This window comes from Phasianus colchicus, chromosome 7 (assembly GCF_987193195.1).
Source record: "Phasianus colchicus chromosome 7, bPhaCol1.hap1.1, whole genome shotgun sequence".
Lineage (NCBI taxonomy): Eukaryota > Metazoa > Chordata > Aves > Galliformes > Phasianidae > Phasianus > Phasianus colchicus.
Genome location: NC_143442.1, coordinates 29446696 through 29473108, shown reverse-complemented (window position 1 = coordinate 29473108; position 26413 = coordinate 29446696). Strand labels below are relative to the sequence as shown.

The 26413-nt window shown below is 39.8% G+C and overlaps 1 protein-coding gene across 5 annotated transcripts in view; it reads left to right on the top strand.

Moving 5' to 3' along the window:
• The window catches only part of GLS (glutaminase), a 51566-nt gene extending 25491 nt beyond the window's left edge, over window positions 1–26075 (top strand). For 2 of the 5 annotated variants that reach the window (XM_031604435.2, XM_031604438.2), the window contains 11 exons: window positions 1782–1814; window positions 2090–2148; window positions 2757–2823; window positions 3164–3214; window positions 5594–5770; window positions 6878–7009; window positions 7670–7762; window positions 21682–21743; window positions 22239–22315; window positions 22408–22471; window positions 22788–26075. In XM_031604435.2, coding sequence (XP_031460295.2) covers window positions 1782–1814; window positions 2090–2148; window positions 2757–2823; window positions 3164–3214; window positions 5594–5770; window positions 6878–7009; window positions 7670–7762; window positions 21682–21743; window positions 22239–22315; window positions 22408–22471; window positions 22788–22944 — 972 coding nt within the window. In that variant the 3' untranslated portion in view covers window positions 22945–26075. Of the gene's footprint in view, window positions 1–160; window positions 211–1781; window positions 1815–2089; window positions 2149–2756; window positions 2824–3163; window positions 3215–3237; window positions 4779–4871; window positions 5077–5593; window positions 5771–6877; window positions 7010–7669; window positions 7763–21681; window positions 21744–22238; window positions 22316–22407; window positions 22472–22787 lie in introns of those variants that run through there. The other 3 variants (XM_090144307.1, XM_090144309.1, XM_090144308.1) reach the window with 3 other exon arrangements.
• The last annotated feature ends 338 nt before the right edge of the window (window positions 26076–26413 follow it).

Below are 26413 nucleotides of genomic sequence, written 5' to 3'. Positions count from 1 at the left end.
AACAAAAGATATTGTTTTGATTTATTATGTCTAACCATACAATTATCAATGCAGCATCCCATAACTAATGCTGACCCACTCTCCCAGAAAAGATGTTCATTGTGCATTTGAAAGGTTTGAAAAGGTTTTTGTGGTTTAAATGTTGTTACATATTTTACAGCATTAGGATCTATGGAATATTTTGACAACTGCAACAGTTCAATGAAGTTGGTAATTTCTTCTTTTAATTATTTTTCATTGAACAGATTTGGAGTTAAATTTTTAAGGCTTGTGTTCTGGTATATTATACAGGAACATTTTGATGAAATGTCATACATTTTTTTTTATTATTATTACAGATTAGCTAGAGATTGACTGTAAGAGTAAGGCTAAGCATAAGATAACCACGGATGTATAATTTTGACAAAGCAGTGTGGTGTTACTTTCAGCTAGTGACTGTACGTGTGTGACTGCACATCTTGTAGCTGAGCTGGTGCATGGGCTGCAGAGACTACATTCAGCACCTTAATCTACAGCCAGAGTGGGAAATGAGGCTGGCTTTATGCATTTCATTAAGTAAAATACTGGTTCATATCAAGTTTCAGTTTTTTCCACTTTTTCCCCATCCCCATACTGAACACTGTGCAAGTAATATCTCAAATAGCTTCCTGAACAGAGTATTTTATCTAAATAAAATATAAATAATTTCAGTATTAAAGATGAAAACATCTTCTCCAGATGTATTGTTTCCACTTGTGTATGTGATCGCATTGTTTTTTAAACTTCCTAAAAAGATGCTACTTTAAAAGATTCCTGCTCAGCCCCTCCTGTCCCCCAGCAGACCATGCACTGTTCTTAAATCTGCCAGCCCTGTTTCAATGTCTAGCTGGAGGAATTTGCAACAAGTCGTCTGTCAGAGAGTAAAGAATACATCCTCAACTGGCAACTACTAAAATTGAGCTTACTCTTAAAAAGAGAAAAAAGCCCCAAGTGCCACCTTTCACACTTATATCCCTGTACCCCCTTTCCAAAGGGGAGGAAAAAAACCAACACAAAAAAACAGATGAAATATCCCCTGACCCTATGAATGAACGTTCACTAGCACCCTTATAAATTTTAGACTTTTCTTTATGTTGTTAACAAAGTGATGTACTTTATGATGTACTACATACAGTATGATGTGAAATTTTATTTTTCTGTTTAATTTTTTAATAGGTAGGACGTTAATCAGCTATTAAATCAGATACATTTGATTAAATGCAGTTATTTTCACAGTAAGGGGTAACACTTTATTTTAAGTCTTCAGTCTAAATCTGTAGTATGGGCACTAGCAATGGAAAATATGTTAGCCTATGTAGCCTGAATTTTGCTATGCTCAGCTCTGTTGATAATGTAAGATTACCTGTGTTTACTAATATATACAAAGTTAACATTTTCATTATAATTATCCTGCCTGCAGTTATTTTTGTATTTCTTGCTTTAACTATTATTGTGTTAAACACGTAAAGTGAGTAGAGAACACTTAAAATAAAGCATACCTTCTTCAGTTTAAATTCATTTCCAACGTGCAGGTGTTGGATAACTCTTAGATGACTTTTTATTTAAATAATTTTTGTTTAAATGATAATTAAAGATTTACTTATCTAACACCTTAATTTTTGTTAGTATATGAAATGACTGTAGTACCGTATTCTAAATTAGCTTCATACCTTAGTTTTATGCAATAAATATCCTAATATTAAGTGAACTAACTTCTTTCCCATGTTAACATTCTTTGTAAATTATTTTTTCTTTTCTTGCAGCAAGGAGCAAATAATGCAGAAAAATTTGACTACGTAAGTGAATTATGACACTTCATTTATTCTGACTAAAATGGGCGGTAGCCACCTTAAATTTCCACCTACAGTTAATGTTGCTATTTTAAGTCCTTTCAAACTCTCCTTGATCTGTATTTGGTTGAATAAAACATCTCATGATTTGGGCTGTGTTTGCAAAATTACTTTGCAAGAGGCTTAGGGTAAGGCTGGGTTGAGTGTTGATCAGTTGTAATTCTTATATCTGAAAATGTTAGCTTGCCTTTTTTTTCCCCCTTCCTCTCTGTCTTTACTAGGTTATGCAATTCATGAATAAAATGGCTGGTAATGAATATGTTGGATTCAGTAATGCTACGTAAGTATTTTTTATGTGCTTAATACTTCAACTGATAGTTGGCATGTTGAGTGTACAACATAAGTTAGTTATTTATGTTGAAAGCCATCATTTAATATTACAGGATCTAGCTTAGATTCAAAATTATCAAGAAATCAAGTTGTGCATGTTTCTGTGTTGCTGTGACTGGTCTGATATGGAAAGGATCATGTTCTCCTTGAGAAATTATTCTGTCACAGTGCTGTGGTTCTATGGCTCTGAGAGCTGTAAGTGCAAATCTTACCTTTCTGGCATTCATTCCTTGTCTGGTTTGGTCCCAGTTATCAGTGAACGATGCTTTTGCTGCAGCATATTCTCAGAGGTCTTAGTCTATCACTGCCTTTTTAGAAATGCTTCTAAGAGAATGATCTTGTACTTCTTTGTGTTAATTACCAGTAAAACTGTGTATGTATAGGTAACCAGTTGTGTATGTTCAGATGTTCAAGTTTGACTCTAACTTACTTCAGTCCAATAGAGTGCACTGGGATGAGTTTTAGGACAGATTCTGGTCTGTTAGTAGAATGCTTGTGTTCAGAAGCAATGTATTTTTTACCTCATGCATCTCTGATTTCTTGTTGCTTGGTTTCAAGGTTCCAGTCTGAAAGAGAGAGTGGAGATAGAAACTTTGCAATTGGCTATTACTTGAAAGAGAAAAAGGTTGGTCTCTTCTGTTTGTTGTATTTTGAAGATTGAAGGCTTTTCGTAGTCTATGAACTTTTAAAATTTTTTTTATTTTATGTTCACGATCATCTAAATTATTGTAATACTGTACATGTATTTCATACTGTCGCTCAAAATGTCCAGTCTTATGTAGGGTGTGAATACATGTCATTTTAACAATACCTGTAACCTCATTTCTGTATTACAGGTTAAATTATCACATCCTAAATGCATGATCCATGTTGTACAGATGACTTTGTAAGACTGGATGCGTTTTGTTGTTGAAAAACTTAAAGCTGCTTAATTTTACTTAAAGACTTTTTTTTCCTTCCTTCAGTGCTTTCCGGAAGGCACAGACATGGTTGCTATACTGGACTTTTATTTTCAGGTAATTAACTCTAAAATTGAGACTCAGAATGGGGTTGGAATTACTGTACTAAGCAATAGAAGCTTATTCCATCGTAGACGAGGGAGGTTTTAATGGCTTATAATTAAAGTTGTCAGTGTCTGTTGAACTGTTTGGAAATGAATGGTATACATTTGATATATCCAGATTTGCTTTTGTTTAAGTGATGCATATAACTGTTTTTATTGCTAATGCATAGTAGTAGCAGTCTATGAAGCACTAGCAGTTCAAAAGCTAGTTCAAAAAGAAATGTTTGATTGCTTGAATGAATTTGCTATACTTTATGATACTGTGGAGCACATTGAACTCATGCATAACTAAAATTGTATCTGCATGCCGTACTGTAAGCTCAACCATAGTGTTATAAATGAAATGACTTGAATATCTTCTCCTTTATTGTTGAACTTGATGCATATAAGACAAAGAATCTTTTCAAATGCGTTCTTCCTTCCCCCTTGTTGCTTGCCTCACGTTAGTAACTGTTTGCAACTGTCACAAACTGAGAACTTGGCAAGTGTGAGGTATTTCCTAAGAAAGAGTTTCCTAACATGAGAATGTGCATAATTCACAATTCAGTCAGATCTTATGCATGCAGTTCTCAAAAGGCAGTTCAAGTTGTGTTACTGATCCAGTCCGTCAGGGATATTATAAAAAATCCAGAGCTTAGTTCTCAGGAAGTCTGATTTAAATTCACGATACTTGCTCTTACCTGTGCAAACTAGTGTTTTTAAGTGCAAATTTTGTCTGAGCCTTTTTTTGTTTGGGGTTGCACATCTAGTCTTGAAAGTGAACAAAGCTTTATAAAGTGTGTATGTAAATTCAACTCAGTTGACTTCTTAAGTTGGAAACTAGATGAAAACCGAAAGTCTGCTCTGAACTTGTGTTATCACAGAACAAAGCAGACAATTTATTTCAATTTACTGGTTAACCATCCTTGCAAAATGCTTCCTACCCCACTGCCTCAAGTCCTGGTATGCTTCTGAGCGCTAAGCTTTTCACACGTTAAGAAAGGCCAAAACTAAGTTTTCTGATGTAGCCGTAGTCTGGCCTTGTTAGTGTGCATGGTGATCCTCACCTTCATGATTATCATTGTTTCTTTCTTATCCCTGTTAAAATGTCCTTTTTACTCCAAACTCAGAGAACTGGAGGCACGAACATGAGTGCCGCTTCTCTGAGTGGCAAGTCAGTGTTTTGTTTTCATTGCACAAAGCTTCTTTTTCTGCTCTCAGATTCTACTTAGAAGGCATTTTTTTTTCCCTCCTTCCTTACTTGTTCAGTTGGGAACCAGTAATAAACTTACTTTCATGTTACCTGTGTAAAGTGGGGAAGGATTACTCTAATTTTGCTCAACCAAGGTACTAAATGTAGGCACTTAAACTGAGAACCTTGAAGCACTTTCTTCAAAGTAGGTGATGTTCTGTAATACTTCATATGTTTAAAACCCAGTTGCCATTTTAGATGCGTCTCAGACGTTCTCTTGATTTGCAACTCCAGTTGGTTGGACTAGGATGTATTGAGTTTGGCAGCCGGAAAATAAGAATTCCAGGTAGTAACTACTCGTGCAAACTTGGCTTAGGTAACTTCATGAAGTATCATGTAATGACTGTTTGGCAAAAGTACAAGCACTAGTTTGTTTATTTTTCAGAGTAGCATTTCAGCTTCAGGTTGAAACCAGCTTATCTTTTGGTTTCTGCAGACATGAGGCAGCATCAGGTGATGGCATCATATCACATTTCCTGATGTGTCACCAAAGTATGTATAGTCTGTACTGAAGCAGGGATCCTGGGCGAGACTATCATGTGGTCATATCTCTAGATACATCATAAAGCATATATGAGACAAAGGTAAAACTAAGGCTATGCAGGAAATGCTAGCATTAAGACTTGTATGTGCTAGAGTGCACAGCTTTGAAATGTACTTTTAGTGGATGTGGGTGGTCTTGTAAGGCTTAAAAAAAAAAAAACAAAAAAAAACAACCAACAAAGCACTGCACCTCAATTTGAAAAATGGTTCCTTAATGGCTTTGCCAATTAAGCAAATACAGAATACTGAGGTTATTTTCCAGACTGGTTCCTCTGAAGGCAACCTAAGGGGGGTTGGGGGAAGGAATCAAACTGAAACACTAACTCACAAAAAAAAAAAAACTCAAAGACTAGTATAAAAGCTTACAAAAGCTGTTGCTGGGATCTTTTTATTTTGATAGTAGAAAGATTCAGATGATGTTAATTCATGCCACTAGTGTCATCTGTAACAAATGTTATGCTGCAGGTTATTTTATGAAATCTTATTTCTGTGGAGATGTAGTGGGCTGTTCTGTGCTAGAGGTACCGGTTTGTATAATATGACTTTCTTTTCCATAAGCTTTGCTCAATAGAAGTAACCTGTGAGTCAGCAAGTGTGATGGCAGCAACTCTGGCTAACGGTGGCTTTTGCCCAATCACTGGTGAAAGAGTACTCAGTCCTGAAGCAGTCCGGAATACCTTGAGTTTAATGCATTCCTGTGGCATGTATGACTTCTCAGGGCAGTTTGCCTTCCATGTAAGTAATTTTCAGATACTTGTTAGAGCTGACTGGGAAGATTAATCTGTGCTATTGTTTTCCATGGTCATCTTGTTTGCTTTTGCTGTGGGTGGGGGGGAGTTACATGAATTGTTTAGGAATCCAACGTAACTTATGGGAAATCCACAGAATCCATGGCACTACTTGTACTCCATACTCCATACTCCATACTCATGGTACAGTGGCATTCCCAGCAGTTTCGCCTCTGGGAATCCTTTTCACCCTGAAACAAACTATTCCTTAAATAAAGGCTGTTGATGAGAGAAATAGGTGACTGATGCAGCAATCACTGGAACCAGCAGAATTGAATAAGACCTGACGCAGGGGAAGTAGAAGATAGCAGGAAGCTTTTGTGAACAGTTGCTTTCTCTGACTCAGGATGTTTAATGAGTTGTCCTCATGTGTTGTAATAGTGATACAGTGCACAGCATGTGTACTGTAATGTACTGCTGGAAAACAAACCCTTCTGTGTGAGTATTTAAACATGTACTGCAGCTTAGTTGTATTTTCAGTGTTTTGAGTGTTTTCAGTTTTCCTCGTTCCATGGATGTAAAATTGAGTGTGATGCTTTGTGTGACCTAAAAAGATATTGCTTACTGAGCTGTGGGGATATGTAACATGTTGGTTACTGTCGAAACAAAACAATAACTTTGTTCAGATTGTAAATAAGTAGGTTGTTGAATGAATTAATGTGCAGGCTTTTCAGTTGTTTTTTTTACATTTTCAGTTAAACGTTTCTATAGTTTTGTACTACTCTCATGCTGTGAACTGCTCATGACAGACATGTTTATTACTGCTGAGTCATAATAGCTTTGTTACAGCAGCAACTTCAGGTTATCTTTTGCATTGTGTTACTGACTTCTGTGCTACTGAGAGCTAATAACTTTGACTACATGCCACAGATTGCCATGAACTGAGGTCAAGGTTATATTCCATCTATAAAGAGAAATAATCATGCTTTGTCAGTGTTTCCCAGATCACACTTTTATAACGGCTGTGTAATCTTTGGTAAAATAAATTGCTTGTGTTGTGTTACAGGGGTGACGAATGTTTGCAGAGGACAGTAATTCTCTAATTGTTTCATAGGTGGGCCTTCCTGCAAAATCTGGAGTTGCTGGTGGGATTCTTCTGGTTGTTCCTAATGTCATGGGCTTAATGTGCTGGTCACCTCCTTTGGACAAGATGGGCAACAGTGTTAAAGGAATTCACTTTTGTCATGTAAGCAGAATTACCTTTAGCATATTTTTCTTTTGTAGCTGGTGCTGACTGAGCTTCAGTTAGCATAGCTGACACTCCACCAATATAGTGATTTTTTTAATTTTAATTCTTTCTTAACTAACAAATTTCATCTGATCAAGGGTGAAAAACCGAGACAAGATGTTTGCATTTTATCATAAATAGCACTTAAATTTTGTGAACATCTAGAAACTACAGCACCAGAAATATGGGGAAATAGATTGCAGAAATACTTGGAAATGGAATGCTTTGTGACTTAACACAGGCATTAGTCTCCTTTATGCTGCATTAGAAGGTGTAGAACTTGATCTGGAGGCTTCTCTTCCTTTACGCTCAGAAACAGCTTTTAAAATGTTAAAAGTGCAACTCATATCATTGCAATAAAAGAGAAAAGAGTTTGATGAAATATAACTGTTTTGATTATGTTCTGATCTAACTAACGTAAACAGCTTTTGGTAAATAAGCTGGCAAACAAAAATATCTTCTACATCAGATGAAGTTGTTGAGCTAGGCTAGGTAGTCCTGGCTTTGTTTCTTGAGCGCTGTGGACAGTCTTATGTAAAACACAAGTGCTAGTATTAGAATATCATATGCATTTGACAATTGTGTATGGAGAATAATTTGTTCTTCCAATATTTGCAGGATCTGGTTTCTCTGTGCAATTTCCATAATTATGATAATTTGAGACACTTTGCGAAAAAGCTCGATCCTCGCCGAGAGGGTGGTGATCAGCGGGTAAGTTAAGATGTGTTCTTAGTGAGTATTGCTTGTAGACATCAGATGAGATATGGAGAGTTCTTCTATAAATGCAAAATTGCTCAATGATGTGTATTTCCTCAGAGCTTTCAGATAAACCAGTTAGTGCACATTATTAGTGGACACGTACCTTGGTGGACCACACAATGACAGAGTTTTGTACCACAGAATTTTATATTAGATTTGTAGCTCTATCTCATGCAGTTCATCTCCTTGGCTAGAGTAAAGCTGTAGTATCTGATAAAAGTCACCATCAGTTTCTGTTCTGATTTTAAAAAGAAATAACCAGCAGGAGAGCTTAGTCTTCCTGTTCTGTGTTGCAATGCAGGAGATGTATGTTGAGTATTGTTTTACATGATGTCTCTGAGTCCACATTGCTTGCTGAGAGCTGCACAGGCAATGAATGGAGGCCTCACGTTGCTGTACACCAGTGCCTGTTACCAAGGAAGCAGTAGATGCAGTCTGTGGGAAAGAAGTGAATCTAATCCAGCTCTATGTACAAAAGATAAGAGCGTGAGGGTACTCGAGATATGGAGAAGCTTGCTTTTAGTCCTGCTAATGCTTTAAGTTAGGTGTGAAGCTTTCAGTGGGAGAAGATAAGAGAATGAAGTGCTTCTTGCATGCATACATCTGAAAAAATACCCAAATAGGAAATAGAATTATTTGTAACTGGAAAACAGAAAACAACAGTATATGTGCGGAGAGGTGAAAAACTTGGGTCTGTTAGCAATGATTGCAAATTAGGATTTTTGTTTCCTTCAAACACACTAATAAATAATGTATGTTGCTTGAACAACTAGCATTCCTTTGGACCAATGGACTATGAGAATCTCCAGCAAGAACTTGCTTTAAAAGAAACAGTATGGAAAAAAGTGTCACCCGAATCAAACGAGGACATCTCCAGAACCATAGTGTATAGAATGGAAGGTCGGGGAGAGCAGAACTAAGTGAATGGGTTCTAGTTTCATTAAATACTACATTTAAAAAAGCCTCAAGCATCTCTAGATTCAACTTCAGTCTGAATATTGTTTGCCTGGTATCTTCATTTATATATAAATTTTGTGTAAATTTGTATGCTATACCAAAAATGCTGTCAGAGTTCGAGGAGAAAAGCACACGTAAGCAACGCCAACCAAACCTGTTAACTGACTTCTGTCTTTACTTAAAGCACATTTACTTATTAAAAAAAAAATAGTAGATCTGAATGTTTTCAAAGATATACCTCCTGTGTATATCTGTGTATTTTTGTTTATATCTGAGAATTTTAAGTAAATTAATTGTAGAGCTAAGCAAGAGTTTAAGGTATGTCCTCTGATCAGGTTCAGCATGTAAAGATAGAATTCTAATTGAAATATAAAGTAAAATACTGTCAGTAAACTCACGAATCTCCAAATAACTGTATATTAAGTGGTTCTGAGTCACGTTATCACTTTATTTTACTAAGAACTTTCAGTTTGCTTTGAGCAGAAATGGATCCCTCTGATATGTCATGCTAGCAAAAACTATGCTTTTTTAAATTTGACCTTCAGTCATAATTAATTCTAACATGTAAATAAAAGAGCAAAATGGCTGGGGAAGACTGGGAGAGAGGGCAAAACAAAGCTTGCCTTGTTTGCAAGTTAACGAATGTGGCAGAAAGATTTCTCCCCAAACTATTTTGAGTGTCTTGCTAGCTGCTTGTACTGCCTCTTGGTAGTTATGACTCAGAAGTCTGCCTTAGTAATAGTGCTGTGCTCCACCCCAGAGAGGAATGTAAGCAATCCTAGTTTTTGACTGGTAACCAGCCCAGTAGGGAGCAGGAAACGTGTTCAGAGTAAAGCATTTTTTGTTAGATATTCCAACTGTTTACAATTAACTTATTTTTCAGCCGCTAATGTGTGTGCATGTTCATATATGGGATTAGAGGTAGCATTTACTTCTACATGAGCAAATGTTCATGAAGTTATTATTCATAGCTCCTTTTTAAAGTGTTAGCCAGTTTGTACTGAATGTCAGCTTGTAGAGAATCAGGGCTTGCATTCTTCTGCAGGAAACTGCATCTCAATCTATGTAACATGATAATTTGACTTGTTTTGAGGACGATGTGCAAATGGTGTATGCAGGCTTTAGGCAGTGCTGGGCAGGGCACAGAGTTAATAAGCCCTTGACACTTAGCTGTTTTGTGAGGTTCTGAACGATACTAAAAATCATAAGGAAACTGCCAACACAAACCTCTGTCTATCAAATGTCATGTTTACAAAGAATTTGATATATCCCCCCCCGCCCCTTAAGCACACCTCATGCAGGTGTTCCAGTTGTAAAACTGTGGAAAACCTGTCAGAGTGATGATATGGATATTCCTTCATCTATGTCCATTAAAGCTCATTGAGGATTTCAAGAGGTGTAGTGTGATAGATGATTCCTGGCAACACCTCCCGCCCTTCTCCCTGCCCACTGCTCCCACGTGTTGGTGATCTGAAACTCCAAAATGCATTCGTGCATCAGTGTTGCATAAGGGGAGAGTCTCCCTGTCCCTTTTTGTCTCATATAGGTGTTAGTCAAGGAAGATGCAGAAAGCAAAGCTTACTTTCTCTGAGAAAACAAGCTGTTTTTAATTACGTTGTTTCGGTATTGTTTGTCTTGCATAAGCATTTGAAATAATACTAGTATTAAGCTCTGACCTAACCCTGAATAATCTTCCTCTAGCAGTACTTTGTAAAAGGATGAGTTTCCTGTGTTTGAAGCCTCTGAATTAAAATGTTCGAGCAAAACAATACTGAAAGCCACTATTCAGTAAACATCAAGTCCTAGTGGATTATGTGTGCAGATGTCAGTAATAAATTGCTGAATATTAGCTATTTCGTAATTTATCACTGATGTTTGGCATAGGTCTGTCAGTGCTTACCTTGAAAATAAAGTGAGACAAGTAAAGGCGAAGTCTTGAATTATAAAAATTTCTCATCTGTTTGAGGACTTGTCTGTTGAATAGCAGCTACAGAGATGTAACAAGTATTCAGAGTCTGCAAAACTGTGTTTGCCTGAAATATCCCCAATTAGAAGGGGATGGTAATGTATCTGTGCTGCTAACTAGAAGTACTTACAGTGATTATATGTTGCTGATTAAATTACTGATGTAATTAAAAAAGGATGTGTGATGCAGGATTTGCAGCTACTAAAAGTGTATTTGGAGATGGGAAATCCATGTCTTTACCATGTTTATGTATGTAAATTGCATACCAAAGCTTGTGGTAGAGGTGAGTCCTGCTTGAGAAATTAAAAAAAAAAAAAAGAAAAAGAAACAAGGAGCTGAATTGATCTTCAGTATGCATCATATTTAGGGTACAGCTTACACAGCCTTTACTTTAGATCTGTATATATTCCGGTTCCGTAATACACGCTTTTGAAGCCTGTCTCGGAATTGAAGCCAGCCTCAAGTTTGGAGGGGCTAAGAGGAGACTCTTTTGGACCAATTGTTCTGTAAGTTGCCTGCAATTTGGTCTGAGCTGTCCACAGGTGGCCCTTTCTAAGGGCAACCTGCACAGAGAGTGAGCTGGGACCATAGTTAGATCTGCCCTGGCAGCTTGCCCACACCTGTACTGCTTGGTGAGTGGGCCTGAAAGAATGTGGTGGTAGAGGCTAGTTCATTGAATGTCGAAGTCTGCAACGGTTTTAGTGTTCACCTGTGCTACAGTAATAGCAATTCTTGATATTCAAGCATTTTAGCTGTTTGTTTGTTGTTCTTTGTCAGCATCATTAACATTTCATTAGAAATGTAAATGCTTTTGAAGTTTTATTTTGGCATTTGTGTTGTACCCTTTGGCTCGGTTGTTAAGTTCCCTGTCTCATTTTCCATTTTTCATTTGCATTGTATGTTATTTATGTATCTCAATTTCTAGCATGCTTATTTTTGTATTGTTTAATAAATTTATTTTAAGCTGATTTTATTGTATTTTTTTTTTTCACTCAATGGAGAACAGGTCTGTTCAAACACGTTTTTGAGACTGAAGTGAGATAGTGAGCACTCTGTTCTAAAAAGAGCTGAAGTTCTGGAAGGGTAAATAGAGCAACCAGATTTAATTGGCCAGTGAAAACCTTCCTAAGATCTCTCAATTAAATCATTAGCAGACATGCTTATTTTTCTCTTTGTCTGAAAGTCAAACTCATAGTAGCAAAACCTCACTGTGACTTTGATAAAAATGAGGTGCAGTAGGATTAAGAGTGTGTGGTTTTGAAGATATTGAGTTGCTTGGAAAATAGGCAGTCAATGGTGCCAGTGCCAGAGCAGTAACTGTTGATATGGAGCACTACGAAGTAAAAAACAGAGCTTGTAATATTTCATACGCAAAAAGGAAGGTGGTAGGTGTGTTCTTAATGTAGGTGATTCTGAGATGAGACTTCTTCCATAGAGGAATCCCCATGGTGGGGATGGCTGTAGTTATTCATCAAGCTTTCCTGTACATGGGCTTATAAACAGCAGTTATTTGTACTGCATTTTTAAAAATAAGCTGGATCTTCATTGTACATTAAAAAAAAAAGTTTATTATCAAAAAATCGTGAAGACAAGGTTGAACAGCAGTAGGCACAAAGAGGACTACAGGTGACTTACTCTACACTTGTTTTTGTCTATTACAATTTGCATTACATTGTGCTTGTTTTGTCAAACAACCCGTGGGTGGGAGGATGAATGGAAAATGGAATGGAAAGATGAGAGGGGGGAGGAGGGCAGAGGGAGAGGAACAAGAGTTTGGTTCTTCAATTGTTTATCCCTGTTAGTTGATTCTCATGGTTGTGATACGTGTCACTGATTGAGTTTCAGCATTATGTATGTTTTGTTTTAGTATCCTAAGCATCGTTTGTAGGGTTTTACTGGATGGGATGGGTAATGTACAGTCCCATTTTTGTTTCAGGAACTTAATTCCTTCTGTGTTGATTAGTTTGTGGCAGTCCCAATTATTGCATTGAGAGTCAAGTGTATTTCCCATTTGCTCCTTTCAGAGAATGCTGAGTATGGCATTGAAGTGGCTTGTTTCCCATTGCTTTTTGTGTAAGACAGTGGTAACTATTGCTTTATGTGGACTCCTGATGTCATTCAAATACTTACCATGTTCAAGTTTCTGATCTTCAGCATCACAGCTCTGCATATAGTTGAATTATTTCTGGAAATAGGCGTGTGCTTTTTTTCTGTGAGCAGCAAGCCTTGCATAACAGTTACATCTGAAGCTACGGTTTTAAGTTCTAAAATAGAATTTGGGCTGGCAGAAATGATGGTGCCAAGTTCAGCACCAGTTGAAATGCTTTAAAGCGTAACTAGGCAGTGAAGCCAAGGCAGAGGCATGACGTATGGTAAGGCTGCTGCAGTTAACTGGTTCATGCCACATATTTGAAAAAGAACAAGAGCTATGTTTAAATGTTGGCAGAATAATAGAGAACTTGTCACTTCAGCACTAAACCTGATGAAACAGAGGTGGGTGAAAGGCTTCATAACATTCTTCTACCCTCAAACATGTCTCAGCCAGCCGTACTTAGGATATGTTTCATTTATGCATAGGACGTGCAGCAAAGCATATTTGTTATAAGGTAATACATGCCATTCTAGATGCTGCTCTGCCCTGATGACCACCTAGCTGGCACACAGCTGGCGCTTTCTGTAGATGTTTTCCTGATAGCAGCTATGCTTGCAGAAGTCATAAGTTGTCTTCTGTCTATCATCTTTCCAGATTTCTTCTAACCTCTGTATCTGATCAGCAAGGACAGGTCTTCTCAGGTTAAGTAGCACTGTTACTTAGTGAATTATATGCAGTTGGTAGCAATTCTCCTAGTAGAGATCAGTGTATGATAATTTCATGGTTATTTGGTCAGGCTTGGCATATACCAGGTGTATTGGTATATTCTTGTATTTGCGTTCCTGTGAACCTCTGCTTTGGTTTCCAACATGGTGTTTTTTCAGGGAAATTGCTTCAGTTAGATTGCTCCATATACGTTTCTTGAATATTCTGAAAATAGTGAATCTGAAAAAGTAATTGCTTTGATATAGGATCAAAAGCAACTATTATTTTCAGAACTGTTTTTTCTTTGTCAGATCCTTTAATTGCGGAGTGCTATCAAGAGGGCTATTCTCTTGAATTGTCAAACACCTGGTATGCACAATTTAAAGTATTCACGTGATTATAAACCTTCTTGTGCACACCATGAGTTGTGAGTTCATCTTTAAATGGTATATTTTCCTAAATCAGGATAATTATACTAATACTTATATGGTACACTTATATATATGGCCACTATAGCCCAGTATTATAACACTGGAAGTGATTTAAGAATTTAAGACTGTAATTCATTAATTTTTCTGGTAAAAACATAGCAGGCCAAATGCAAACTCAGAAATAAGTTATTTGCTGAGGGACAGTGTGTTACTTTTAGGATCACTTGTGATCGCAGTAATTACTAACAAAACAATGAGTTGTGAACACAGAGCTGAGTGATAGGAAGAGATAATGTCGCTTGCTTCCTGTTGATGTGATTCACTTACCCAACTTTTTCCTTGAGGCAGGCAGCCTTATTGTTTGTCCAGGAATTACTCATTTAACATCAACATGGATTTTTTGAAACTGATAGACATGGCTTTGGTTATAAGAGCAGCTATGGCTTTCAGTACAATAAGTGCATTTCACTCTTGTTAAAGGACCTCTGTTTTAACCTTCGTGAGCATGTAATTGTTGAAGGACAACTGCTTAATATGTAGTTTTGGTCTGAGAATAAACTGAATAGTTGAGTAGATTTTATCTAATAAGCTGATGGGCAGTAGTGATTGTTCCCAACAGTAATTGAGTTAAAAGCATGGAGGTGAAAGATCACTTCAAGATAATAAATGCTACCAGACCAAGAAGAAAGAAGATAATGAAAAAAATAAACTGGAAATAAGCTTTTTTAGGAACCTGTTACTGATGTTTCAGAAGCAATCCTTCCAAGAGTGGAGTGCAGACTTCTGGTAAGAATGTCCCTGCTCTGATGTCAGCCTGCAGGTTGGTGTCTGTCTCATCCATGTCAAGTTTGGCTGAATGCCTTCATCCTCTTTACTTTTGGAATAATTCCAGTTCCAGATCTTGTAGTTTAGAGTATAACTTCATCCGTAAATTGCAGAGTATCTGCCGACAGGAAACCAGGAGCATTGCTCTGCCCATTGTGCAGCTATTAGTTGTGGTCAGTAGGTCCTTGAAAGGGCAGACACTCTTTTGTCCTATCTGCTTAATACAGCTTGTGTCACTAAAGCCCTGGTCAGCACTTTGCTTTATTCATTTGGCTGTTGTTTATTCCAGTCCTTTGGTCCCAAAGTTTGCAGAGTTAGTAATGTCTGTATCCTCTACTTCAAAGGCTCTTGTTTTTGCTCCTGCATTCAGAATCAGCTCATCAGTGTTCATTCCACTTGTTGAGATTTCTGTGTTTATTTTGTATGCTTTTTGCTGCAGAAGTGTTTGCAGTGGATGTTCTGTAAAAGGACTGAAAAGGGACTACAGATCAGATGACCTTAAGGATTCCTACAATTGTTTTTTGAAAGATGTATTATTTTACCATTTGGGTATTTCCAATCATCATAATTTCATTGGTGCTTAAAAACCTCATGACCTCAGAGGAAATCAAAGTCTTTGAGAGGGTCATTTGTTTTTCTCCATTATAACTGGGGAGCTTTGAGCATGGCAGAAGATTCAAGTATACCTACCCTAAAAGACTGATGGTGACTGTGTTGTCTGCCTAAAACTGCAACTTTGAGCTTTGTCTTCTGACTTGAAGGATGAAAGTCTGTATGCCTCTTTATGCCTTAAATGTTTCACCTGATCTGGTAAAAACTTCGTGTACATGTTTGGCTCATTCATCCTTTGTCACACTGCTCATTGCAAACAACCCAGCAGCACCATCTCGCCTCACAAGGGCAGCAGTGAGGTTGGGTTTTCTGTTACTCCTCTTGTTGAGTTACAGTTCTCTGAATTGCCTGTTTTGTTATTTTTTCTGATTTAGTTTTTGCTTATTAGGTCTCTAGAATTTCTGGTTTCTATTGCGATTTGAGTTTATGAATGTCTGTGAATGGTGGTTTTTTTATTAGCTGTTGGGATGTGGAACCAATCAACTTTTGCTCTTAAGTCCAGTGGAAGATGATTACATATATTTTTTTTATTTTAGGTTTTGCAAGTTTTGTCAGCGATAATGCTTAATTCTGTTGTTTCCAAAATAGAAAGTGTCAATTCATTGATAGCAGAAGAAACCAGAAGTAGGGATTGAACATGACCATGTTTGTCATAATCTAGTGAAGACAGTTTTTATATTCGATTTGCTCCTTCTCCCAGTACTCTTCCCTTTCAAAACCAATATAGTTTTCTCCAAAGCAAAGCTCACAAATACTGAAAAGCATAGGACCTGTGCAAGTAATTGTTAGTGAGTAGCACTTGAGATAAGCTGCTGTTCTACCATAGTTAAGTATTTTCCCAGGCACAAGGAGGGAAGCTCTCCTGTTGCATTGTCATGTAAGCACTGAAGCAACAGGACTCTGTTTAGCACTCCTGTTACTGTTGAAAACTTTAGGATCATCCTTGAGCTGTTTGGTGGTATCCATATCGGGGCAATATTGGCTATATTTATCCTACTGTTTATTCTTAACATTCTACTCCACAGTTGTGTGATAGGATTCCTATAGCCTTTTTTGAAGGAGTTATCCTTCAGCTAGAGATGGTTCTGTTCCTGGGATCTTCTAACCCAATCCTAATGAAACACCTTTCAGAGCAGTTCTTCGATGGCAATTTGATCAGCTAGAAGGGTGAAGCAGAGACAGTGGTCACTGTCATCCCCAGCCCTCCTGCTGCCATGCTTTGTGCCCCTGCTCTAATGATAGGGCACGTCTAATGATGGGCACACAGCAAGAGGAGGCTGCCCTGTGCACCCAGCACGTTTTTGTCACTCTGTTTCCTTTTCTTGAGAAAACTGAGTGGTGCCCTGCGTGGTGTGGAAGGGATTCAATTCACCTTCTATTTGGCCTATTTGCACTAACTGTGCAGCTCCCGTTCTGGAGTCAGCACTGGGCAAGGCTGGGTTCTTCTGCAGTTACAGTTTTGGATGTTGGAGTGGGGAGCCAAGGAGCACTGCTGGCAGAGCAGCCCTGTGGGGTGCGTGCCTCAGCAGAGGAGTAGGGGGGCAATGTTCTTCCTGAGAGCTTCACTGACGGTAAGTGGATGTTTCACTTAACCTGGCAAGTTTTGGTTTAATTAAATGTAACTCTTAATTCATTTTAAACAGTCTTGTTATTTAGGCACATACCAGTTTGCTAGTACTTCTCAGTAGCCTTAGTAGAGCTAATCAAGAACTGGTAATAAATGTGCAAACCAGTGCAGTAACAGCTCAGAAAAGCCAGCTGAACAGACAGGTTTGGTATTGTGCTGGTTTGTAGCGAGTCTCGTTTTTAGATGCTTTTCAATATCTAGATTATATGAAAGCCTGGGGAACAAAAGACTTCTACAGAGATGGGCCAAAAAGAAAAAAAAAAATTACTGTAAAATATCATGCTGCTGTGCTTACCATTTGTATCTTTTTGTGCCATTATTCTTTTGCCCTTTTTGACCTCCCTTGGGGGCTTGATCTGTAGGAAGCATGAATGGCAGAAACTCACTTGAAACCAGTGGGTGAGTGGGTGGAAATGAAAGGGGGAGGAATGTCTCTGCTCAGGTGGGCTGCCCATCTGCACCTTCAGCCTAAGCCTTTTTCAGTAGCTGTTTTAGCTTGAAGGAATGAGTTAGAAGGTTGTTTTTTTCTGGTGAGAAGTCTTTAAGGTATACATTTTGTTTGCTTTGATGTTTCTTACACTGAACTGCATGCGCAGCATCTGCAGCAGGTACTGAAGCTGAGCTGCCTGCTGGCCTGTTTGCATCTGAGCACTGCTGTGTCTGAATTGAGCCCGATCAAAACTTCATCAAGCTCCTAAAGAAGCAATGCCAGTATCTACTTCTCTGTATAAAAACTTAGAAGTCGGAAGGGGAAAATTACCAGTTTTACTCAAATAGATTGATTTTTACTTCAAGCTGTTTTAAAAGCTTAATTGCAGTAAGAAAACATTTGAAAGCATACTATGTGTTTTTTTCTTTTTTTTTTTGTTACCAGCTTGATAGGCAGTTTACAAATAACTGACTTTCAGGCTGGTGTAGGTACTGCTGCTGAGTTAGCAGCGGTCAGCAAACAGCAGCACCTGTCTGAGGCCTGGCACGAGGACTGCCTGTGGCACCGTGTGTGTTTGGCTGTGGGAGCTGCCTGGCTCAGTTAATTACAGGTGCTTGTTTTCTAAACTCAGTACGTGGGTCGTGCAGGCAGTGGTTCAGGCTGGCTCCATTTGGGAGACTCTGAAAACCCCCTCCCTGGGGAAAGCTACTGATGCAGCTTGAGCTCTGACTCATGACCGTGCTGAAGTCAGGGCAGTGTGCACCATCTAGAGGGAGAGCTGATGTACGATGGGAGAGGAAAACAGGCCGCCTTGTTTTCCTGTGCTAAACTTGCAAAACACTGAAGAGTAAATATTTGCAGGTTCTATTTTAGTGCTTTTTTTTTTTTTTTTCAAATGAGGTCAGAAAGCAAGGATCAGTAATGCAGAAAATAGTCAGAAGTGTGTGTGTGTGGGTGGAGTGCTGGAGAAGAAATGTGTTATGGAATTGCTGGCCTTGTTTGTAACTTCAGGTATTTGTGTGGGTAACGTTAAAGTGTACGCAGTAATTGGCTTGTGTATCCTGCCACTATTTATATTGTAATGGAACAAATACTTTCCCCAAGAATTACAATTTTCTGCTTTTTCAGTCTACAGAAGTGCTTCTGACAAACCTGCCTGGAGTGGGATATTTGTTTGTGGCTTAGTCTTAATTTTTACTTCTAAAAACTGACTTCTTACCGTTTGGTAATAATCTTGATTTCAGGGGAAAGAGTGCAGAAGCTCAGCAGCAGAGCTGTTGGCTTTGTTTGGAATTTCTTTTCCTACAAAGTACAGCTTAATTCCTATTAGAGAGTGGCATATTCAAGCAAAAGCACGCTTGTCTTTTAGACTTGACTGGGATTTTCCACACGAGCTGTGGAGATCTGTCCCCAGAGGTCAGATTCCAGCTTACTGTAAATGAGTTGCAGCTGTGAAAACGCTTAAAATGAGCAGTCCTGTCTGTTGTCCTTAGGGTGAGTGTGCAGGGAGGGCATTCCTCTGAGATATCTCTGGTTGGTCTTTGTTCACATTCAAAGCTGAAGCTTCAGAACCAGCTGGGGGCCGTTTCTGGCTGCCAGTGAGAAGCCCTGTCTACAGTGAGGATTGCAATCCCAGCTTGTGGCATAGCTGTGTTGCAGTTCAGTGTGGGAACCCGGGTGACCAAAGCGTTCACATGTGCTTCAGTTTCACTTCTGCTGTGTTTCTTACAGTTCGTAGCTGCTGTGTCAGAGTTGATGTTGTATTTTGGGTGTCAGGAATGTTTTGCCACTGATAAATAAGCATTGAGAGACCATCAGCTCCCAGGAGAGCAGCAGGGCTTGCTCTGCATGCCGGATACCCCTTGGGATGGGATCAGCTTTAGGAGCAGCAGCAAAGTGCTGACGGCACTGAGCCCAGCTCCTCCTGGTTCTGGAGTCTGTGTGACTTCAGCTCACATGAGCTCTTGGCTTCACGTGTCAGTTTGAAGGCTGGGACAGCAGGACGGTGCTCAGCAGGCCGGGCTCTCCCCAGCACGAGGCGTTAATCTGTAGCTTAAAATCTATTTTTTGAAGCAGATTGCTGAGCCGGTGCTGAGCAGCTTAGTGCTGCTGGGTGCTGCCTGGTGAAGGGCCCTGGGCATGCTCCGACCTGGAGGCCTTCCCTTTCCCCACTGGCAGCTGGGTTGGGTTCCTCAGCACTGCGGCCAGCAGTAGGGCTGGGGCTGTGCGGCCTGTGGTGCTGTCACAGAGATCCTGGCCGAGGTGCTCTCAGGCACCACAGGAAATTGAAGTCCAGATTGAGTGACCTTTTTAGCAAAGAGCTCGTGGAATTAATCCAGCTCTGAGCTAAATTAATGTTTTCTGAAGGATTTGTTGTGCCCCCAGGGGCAGCTGCCAAGCTCAGCCTCCGGCTGCCCAGCTCTGTCAGTAACAGCAGTGAGGATAGGTGGCAGAGCTTTTGTGTGGGATGGAGCCTATCTGCGTGCAGTGAGTGCTTCTTGCCTCAGCCTTGAAGGGGTTCTCTGCTAACTGCCCTGAGAGGAAGGCTGATGAAGGGTGGCTTCCCCATCTGGGTTGGGTTTGGGGCACAGCTCAGCCAAGAAGCACTGCTTCTTCATCAGATTTGTTCATTTGGTACACTGAGAAAGTTTTACAAACCAACAAATCATTGTCCTTCCCTGAACTGTTTTGCCAATGTGTTTGCAGAAAAATCTGGGAGGACAGTTATGTGCTGCCCTGGGCACCTGCTCTCCAAAGCCCCTGTGTGCTGTGGTGTGCTTCAGTGCTGAACGTGCCGTGTCCTCAAACCTTTTGGCATGATCACCTGGAAAGTGCTTCAGTGGCTGCAGTAGGAGTTGACTTGTTGCTCTCATGCCCATATTTCCTGTCAGAGCCGTATCTCACTTGCATCATGCTCTGGGAGTGTTAATTTTTCCCTTTTTGGCCCATCTTTATCTGAAGTCTCTGTACCAATAGTGCAGCTTCCTGTCTCAGAATGCTTGCTTCCTTTAGCTTCATCTCGGTGTGGTGGTTCAGACCCAACCAGCTGTGGTTTTTCTCTCCTCTTGTGCTGCTCACATGCTCACTGCAGAGCTGATGGTTAAAGGGACCTTGGAGGTCACTTGGCCAACCCTGCCTGAATCAGCCAGCATCGCAGAGAGTGGTGAAAACGCACCCTTGTTCTTGCAGAAACCTTTGGCAGATCTGTTTTTGGGCACTGATGTATTTAATCTTTGTTCCTGTGCATGGCCAGTGCAGGACCAGCTTTCTGCTTTGCCCCTTGGCACTTAAGGCTGTTAGCAGCAGAATTTCATAGACTCCATTCAAAAAGTTCTCTGGAAAACAGGGGAATGGTGCCTTGAACTGCCGCTTCTTTTTATGAAACAGGCTGATGTGGTGTGCTTAAAACCATCTAGTTCATCCTTTTTGTCTTCTGTTAAAACTTGCTGAGTTACTGTGGCCAGGATGTGTTGAAGTACGTATGTGAGAGGGGGTTTGTAATCTAATGATAACATTTCTTACTGGGGTATTTAGTGCAGCTGAGAAAAGGACGATCTGCCTGAGCCTTCACCGATGTCATTGGATCTGAAAAGAACCTGCCTTTGTCTGCCTCCAAACCTCACTGTGCTGCCAACAATTCGTTGTGACAGAATTGCTTGCAATTGTTTGTCTTGCAGAGGGGCTTTCTTCAGATATATGCAAGCGACATCTGTAATGTAAAGCAGAACCATGATCACCTCTGCTCTTCTGCCTGCAGAGATCTCTCTTAACGTTTGGAGTCTGCTCTAAAACTCTTCCTTTCCCAGAGCAGCTTGTCCTGAGAGGTGCTTTGGTTTGTGGAGTGTGCCAAGCAATGCCCTCCATCACTCAGCATTCAGTATGAATAGACAATGCAAGAGAGGAACACGGTTTGTCCGTTGAGCAAGGGTCCTTTTAATTTTTTTTTTTTTGCACAATAGAACATGAATGCACATTTTGTGGTCCTTTTCCTATCCTTGTGACATCAACCTTGGAAAGATGGGCGCAGAAGTGCTATTAGTGAGGCAAGCTGGAATGAGTTTGAGAATTTTCATGCTGTCCTGCAAAGTGTGGCCAGGGAAGGGAATAAAATCAACCACTTCATAAGCATTGGAGCAGTTGGACCACACTGACTGTTGTTGGGTTTTCCATTTGTTTTCTCTTTAAAGGAAGAAGCAAAATAAATCAGGCTTCATCTCTCTTTGTAGGTGAAGTCAGTGATAAATCTGCTGTTTGCCGCCTACACGGGGGATGTGTCTGCACTCCGGAGGTAAAAATCTGCAGGGCTGAGAACAAGAGAGCTGCTCTTTTGGGGGCTGCCCTTGTTTGCTTCTAAATGTACTCTGTGTTGGTGCTGGGGATGTCGAGGCTGTTCTGGAGATGGGATGTGTTCTATACATGCTCCCCTAATCATTGCATTTTAACTTTTGTTTGGCTGAACACACTTGAAATGAAAGTTTAGACATTATACCTATGTGCAGAAGGAGAAGTATAAGGATGCATAGACTGTTACACCCCTTCCCCCCCCCACAAAGATGCTTTAATTATTTTTCTTTATAACAGCTAAGGGTTTAGCTTTCTTCCTAATCTCTATCTTATTTTTGAAGCCAAGGCAGTAAGGGCCCCCTTCCTTGCCACTTGTTGCCATTTATATCCTCTTGCAACAGATGTGTCATCGTTCTAGCAGAGTGGTATTGTTCCCATCTAGTTTTGTAACTCATTTTGATTATATAAGGCTTTTCTTTACAATCAATTCCTTTTTTAGATTTGCTCTGTCAGGGATGGATATGGAGCAGAGAGACTATGACTCACGAACAGCATTGCACGTAGCAGCTGCAGAAGGTAATGTCCCACTGTGTATAACTTGCTTTCTGTTATTTTACATCTATGTAGATGCATGTTAACATACACACGCTCCCACTTCTGTCTCACAGGACACGTGGATGTCGTTAAGTTCCTGCTGGAGGCCTGCAAAGTGAATCCCTTCCCCAAAGACAGGTGCGTGGTTTTTAGTGCTGGTCTCCACTGGGTGGAGGTGAGGCTGCCACGTGTGGAGTTGAGATAGAGAGGCAGAAGGAACAGTCCTGCTGGCACTCCGCTGGTGCTCTGAGCAAACAGGAGTAAAGGGTAGGGAAACTGTTGTAAAACATTATTTCAAAGGTTATGCTCAGCTTACCAAGTATTTCCCTAGTTAGTGGGCCTAGAGTGTTTTGTGTGCTGAACTGTTACTGGAGTATGTATAGAATGGGAGTTGTGCTGCTTTTAGCCCTGTGCTTGCATGCTGATCTTAGAAATACTGTTGTCTTCCTTGTAGATGGAATAACACTCCAATGGATGAAGCTTTACATTTTGGACACCACGATGTGTTTAAAATTCTCCAAGAGTATCAGGTCCAATACACACCGTCGGAGGATTCCAATAACAGCAAGGAGAACCGAACGGTTCACAAAAACCTGGATGGCTTACTATAATCATTCTCAGCTAGATCCTAAGAATCCAATCAGTTACCTATTTAATTGTGGTATACTTAAGTAACAAAGAGCGTGTGTGTTTCTATCCGATAGTGGTATATATTTTACAGAAGTCTCTGTTACTTCAGTGTTATGTTACAGGAGTTTCTATACGCACAGGACAAATCCAATCTCTCTCTCAAAAAGAAAAAAACAAAACCAACTAAGAATCTCCCTCCATAATGTGAGCAATATTACCTCATGCTGCATATAATTGATGTATACAAATATTTAGCTGGTGTTGGCTTTACTGTGCACTACTTAATTTATTTTTGTGTTCGATGTGAACTCTGGTGTGTGGTCAGGAATTTCTTTTTGCTCAGTTTTTGTTTCTACAGCCCTCTGTTTCCAGTATGGCCAAGATGAGCCGGAGTACAGGTGGGAGCGGCAGTGAGGTTTTTGAAAGCTGAGGATGCTGATGTAGATGTAGGCTGGGTGTGTTAGGTAAGGATCTGCACTCACTTCTTAAAAATAAATAAGATTCCACGCAAGCTTGTTTACATTCTATAAATCTCAAAAGAGTATATAGGTGACACTTGTCAATGGTCTTAGGCTTGTTTTTAGAGGTAGTCTCATTATGGAATCTGTTCTAAGGTTTGTTTGACCAAATGGCATAGAGGAGGGGGAGTGTGATTTGTAACACCTACCAGTGTTTAGGTTTTTTTGTTGTGTTGCTTTAGCATTTCTTTCAGTTCCCTTTGTCTTTCCTCCCTCCTCTCTCCGTGTTCAGCTGCTAAGGTCCTTCCCCGTGGATGGGGAAAGCGGGTGCTTCCACTCTATGCAGTCGTGTTCCTTGCAGGTATATTTGCACTTGGGTAAGCCTTGACAAGCTGTAAGACCCTGCTTTGGGCTGATGTCTTGTTCTTGGCAGTTGCATCGGGAACCAAGGAGGGGAATGCAGGCATGTGAAAGGCGAAACACTAAACCAAATACTACATGTAAATCTGACTACATTTAGGCTTATATGAGGAACACAGATGGAGTGAAACAGCTTTAAGGAGCATAGAGCCAATCTAAGCATGAGCGGAGCAGGAGATAAGCCAGATTTTGGGAACGTTCTCTTCTTGCGCTGCCATCCATCAAGGATTGGGATGTCAGTGGGGTTATGCTGGTGTAGGATAGGTGCTCAGCAACAGGAGCACAATTAGGTCATGTCTTTGAGCAGTGGCATTTCTTGTCTTACTGCTGGAGCAGCTTGGCACATGCTCTGTCATGGGAAATGTAGATGCAGATATTTTGTTGTTTGCAGAACTGTGATGTTACAGCAGTTCCCTATCCCACGTGCAATTGTTTTTACCAATGCTGTGCTGTGGTTTAGAAACCTCAGATGATCAGGGATTCCAAGTTAAGAGTCTGACTTTCACAAGACCCCGCAGTTGTTGGACGGAGGTGGATTTTAAAGGAGAATCGGTGTGGCACATGGAAATCATGTTTAAGAATAGCACAAACAGCAGGCTTTATGCTGGCACAAAACACAAGGCATCAGTAGATCTTGAAGTTCAAACTTTGCATGTAGGCACCAAAATCCTCCAGAATTGATGCGTAGATTCTTTCTAGAGTGGGCCAAGCACTTTATAAAGATGATCCGAACCACGTTATCTTTCTTTTGCAAATGGGGAAACCAAGGCATTGAGAGAAGCGTATTCTCCAGAATGACCCAGAAGGTCAGAACAGCTGAGAATAAATCCTCTTGAGATCCTGTACAGTCCTCTACTCGATATGCCATACTGCCTCCCACAGGGAGGAAAAATCAAATGGAAAAGTGCTTGATACTCATCACAAGCAGTGGCTGTCCTCATGCTGATGAAATCTTAGATGAATCTGAATGTCTAAAGCCCTGAAATCACCTTTCTGCACTGGCTGACATAGTTTTGCATGGTTATCAAACACTTTTTCTGAAGAATCTTACTGATACTAAGCTGCAGTGCTCTTTGTTCTTTTCTTCTTGAAGATCAGCTATTTTTCTGAGGCTTTCATACATTATCTAACCCATTCTGTTCACAACCTGTGTCACAGCCACCTTAGTTTTAGTTGAGAACTGAATCAAATGGCCTTTGAGCCACACTGCTCACTGAATAGCATAAGGCCTCTTCTCTGCTGCACCTTACACTAAATTCCAACTCGTTTTCTCTGGCAGTGGATCTATTAAGTCAAGCATAGAGGAGTAAAGTCTTTCACCTGGGCTCTAGTATCCCGTATCTCAGTGATAATCTGACTTCTTCCATGTTTCTATGAAAACATATCCTTTAGCTTCTCAGAAAAATACCTGATTTCACTTTATTTAACTGAAACTTGCATTGCTCAAACAGGCATTTTTAAAAGGTAGGCTTATTATATAGTACACGTATGTACAAACCTCCCAAAAGCGGCATTTTAACTGGATTAACTTTAAAAAATCACGGCTGTCCCTAAACTTAATGCTTTCTAGATCCTACAGAGTGCTTTTAGCCAGTCTTAGCTTCAAGTGCATTTCTGCTGGATAGTTTTAGTATTTTCTCATTGTGAGAAGATGCGTTATTTTGTAACGTCCAATTAAGCAGTGCAGCTATTTAGACATGGCATTATTTATAAATATATGCAGTATATTGGTTTGGCTGTTCATCATCTATGACACTGACATGTAGGTTTTAACGTGAGTAGCTTTTGGTTATCTTATCAAATGCTGACTTCCTTATGCTCCAAAGAAGATTCCCTCACACCTTTGTTTTGTCACGTTTCTTCTGTACCACGAACTGAATTCAGCTAACTTAATGCTTTGTACTCAGAAATATTGTGATAGTCTTAGCATTAATTAGCCAACCTTTGTGAACAAAATGTATTGTACCAGATTTTTTTTTTTGCTTCAAAGCTGGACTATCAGTGACTATACTTATTGGCAGTGTACTTCTGGACATTGTAACTGACTGGGCTGATCTTGACTTCTAGATTCTGTCTTGTGGGGAACAGACAGTGATGAATGTATTTCTAGCAGTTTCCCATGAATGAATCTAAACTTGAGCTGTACTGGTTCTGAAAATGAAAGCTATTTATTTTAAGAAATAAAATCCAGATAGTGTTGCTTTTTACAGCATAATAAATGGAAATACCAAGAAGGTGGTGTGGTGGGTTTTCATTGGTTTTCTGTGTGACTGCATTGAAATGCAAACCTTCTGTCCTAAAAAAACCTAATCTGCTCTCTTCTGTTGTCAACCAAATGAGCTGATGAAGTCTACATGTTATATAGGGCTGTGTCATTTTGCTTGTTGCAATCTGTTAATGCTGCAGTTCTTATGTGGATTGGCCATATGCCCTCAACAGCTCTATCCTTCTCTTGCCCACTCTTCCATCCCTCATCTCAACAGTTTCTTTCCTTTTAGTTGTCTTCTGGATGTGTAAAATGTAAAAGCCTGAGCCAACAGATTGTATCACCTGATGGCTGCAGAGCACAGCG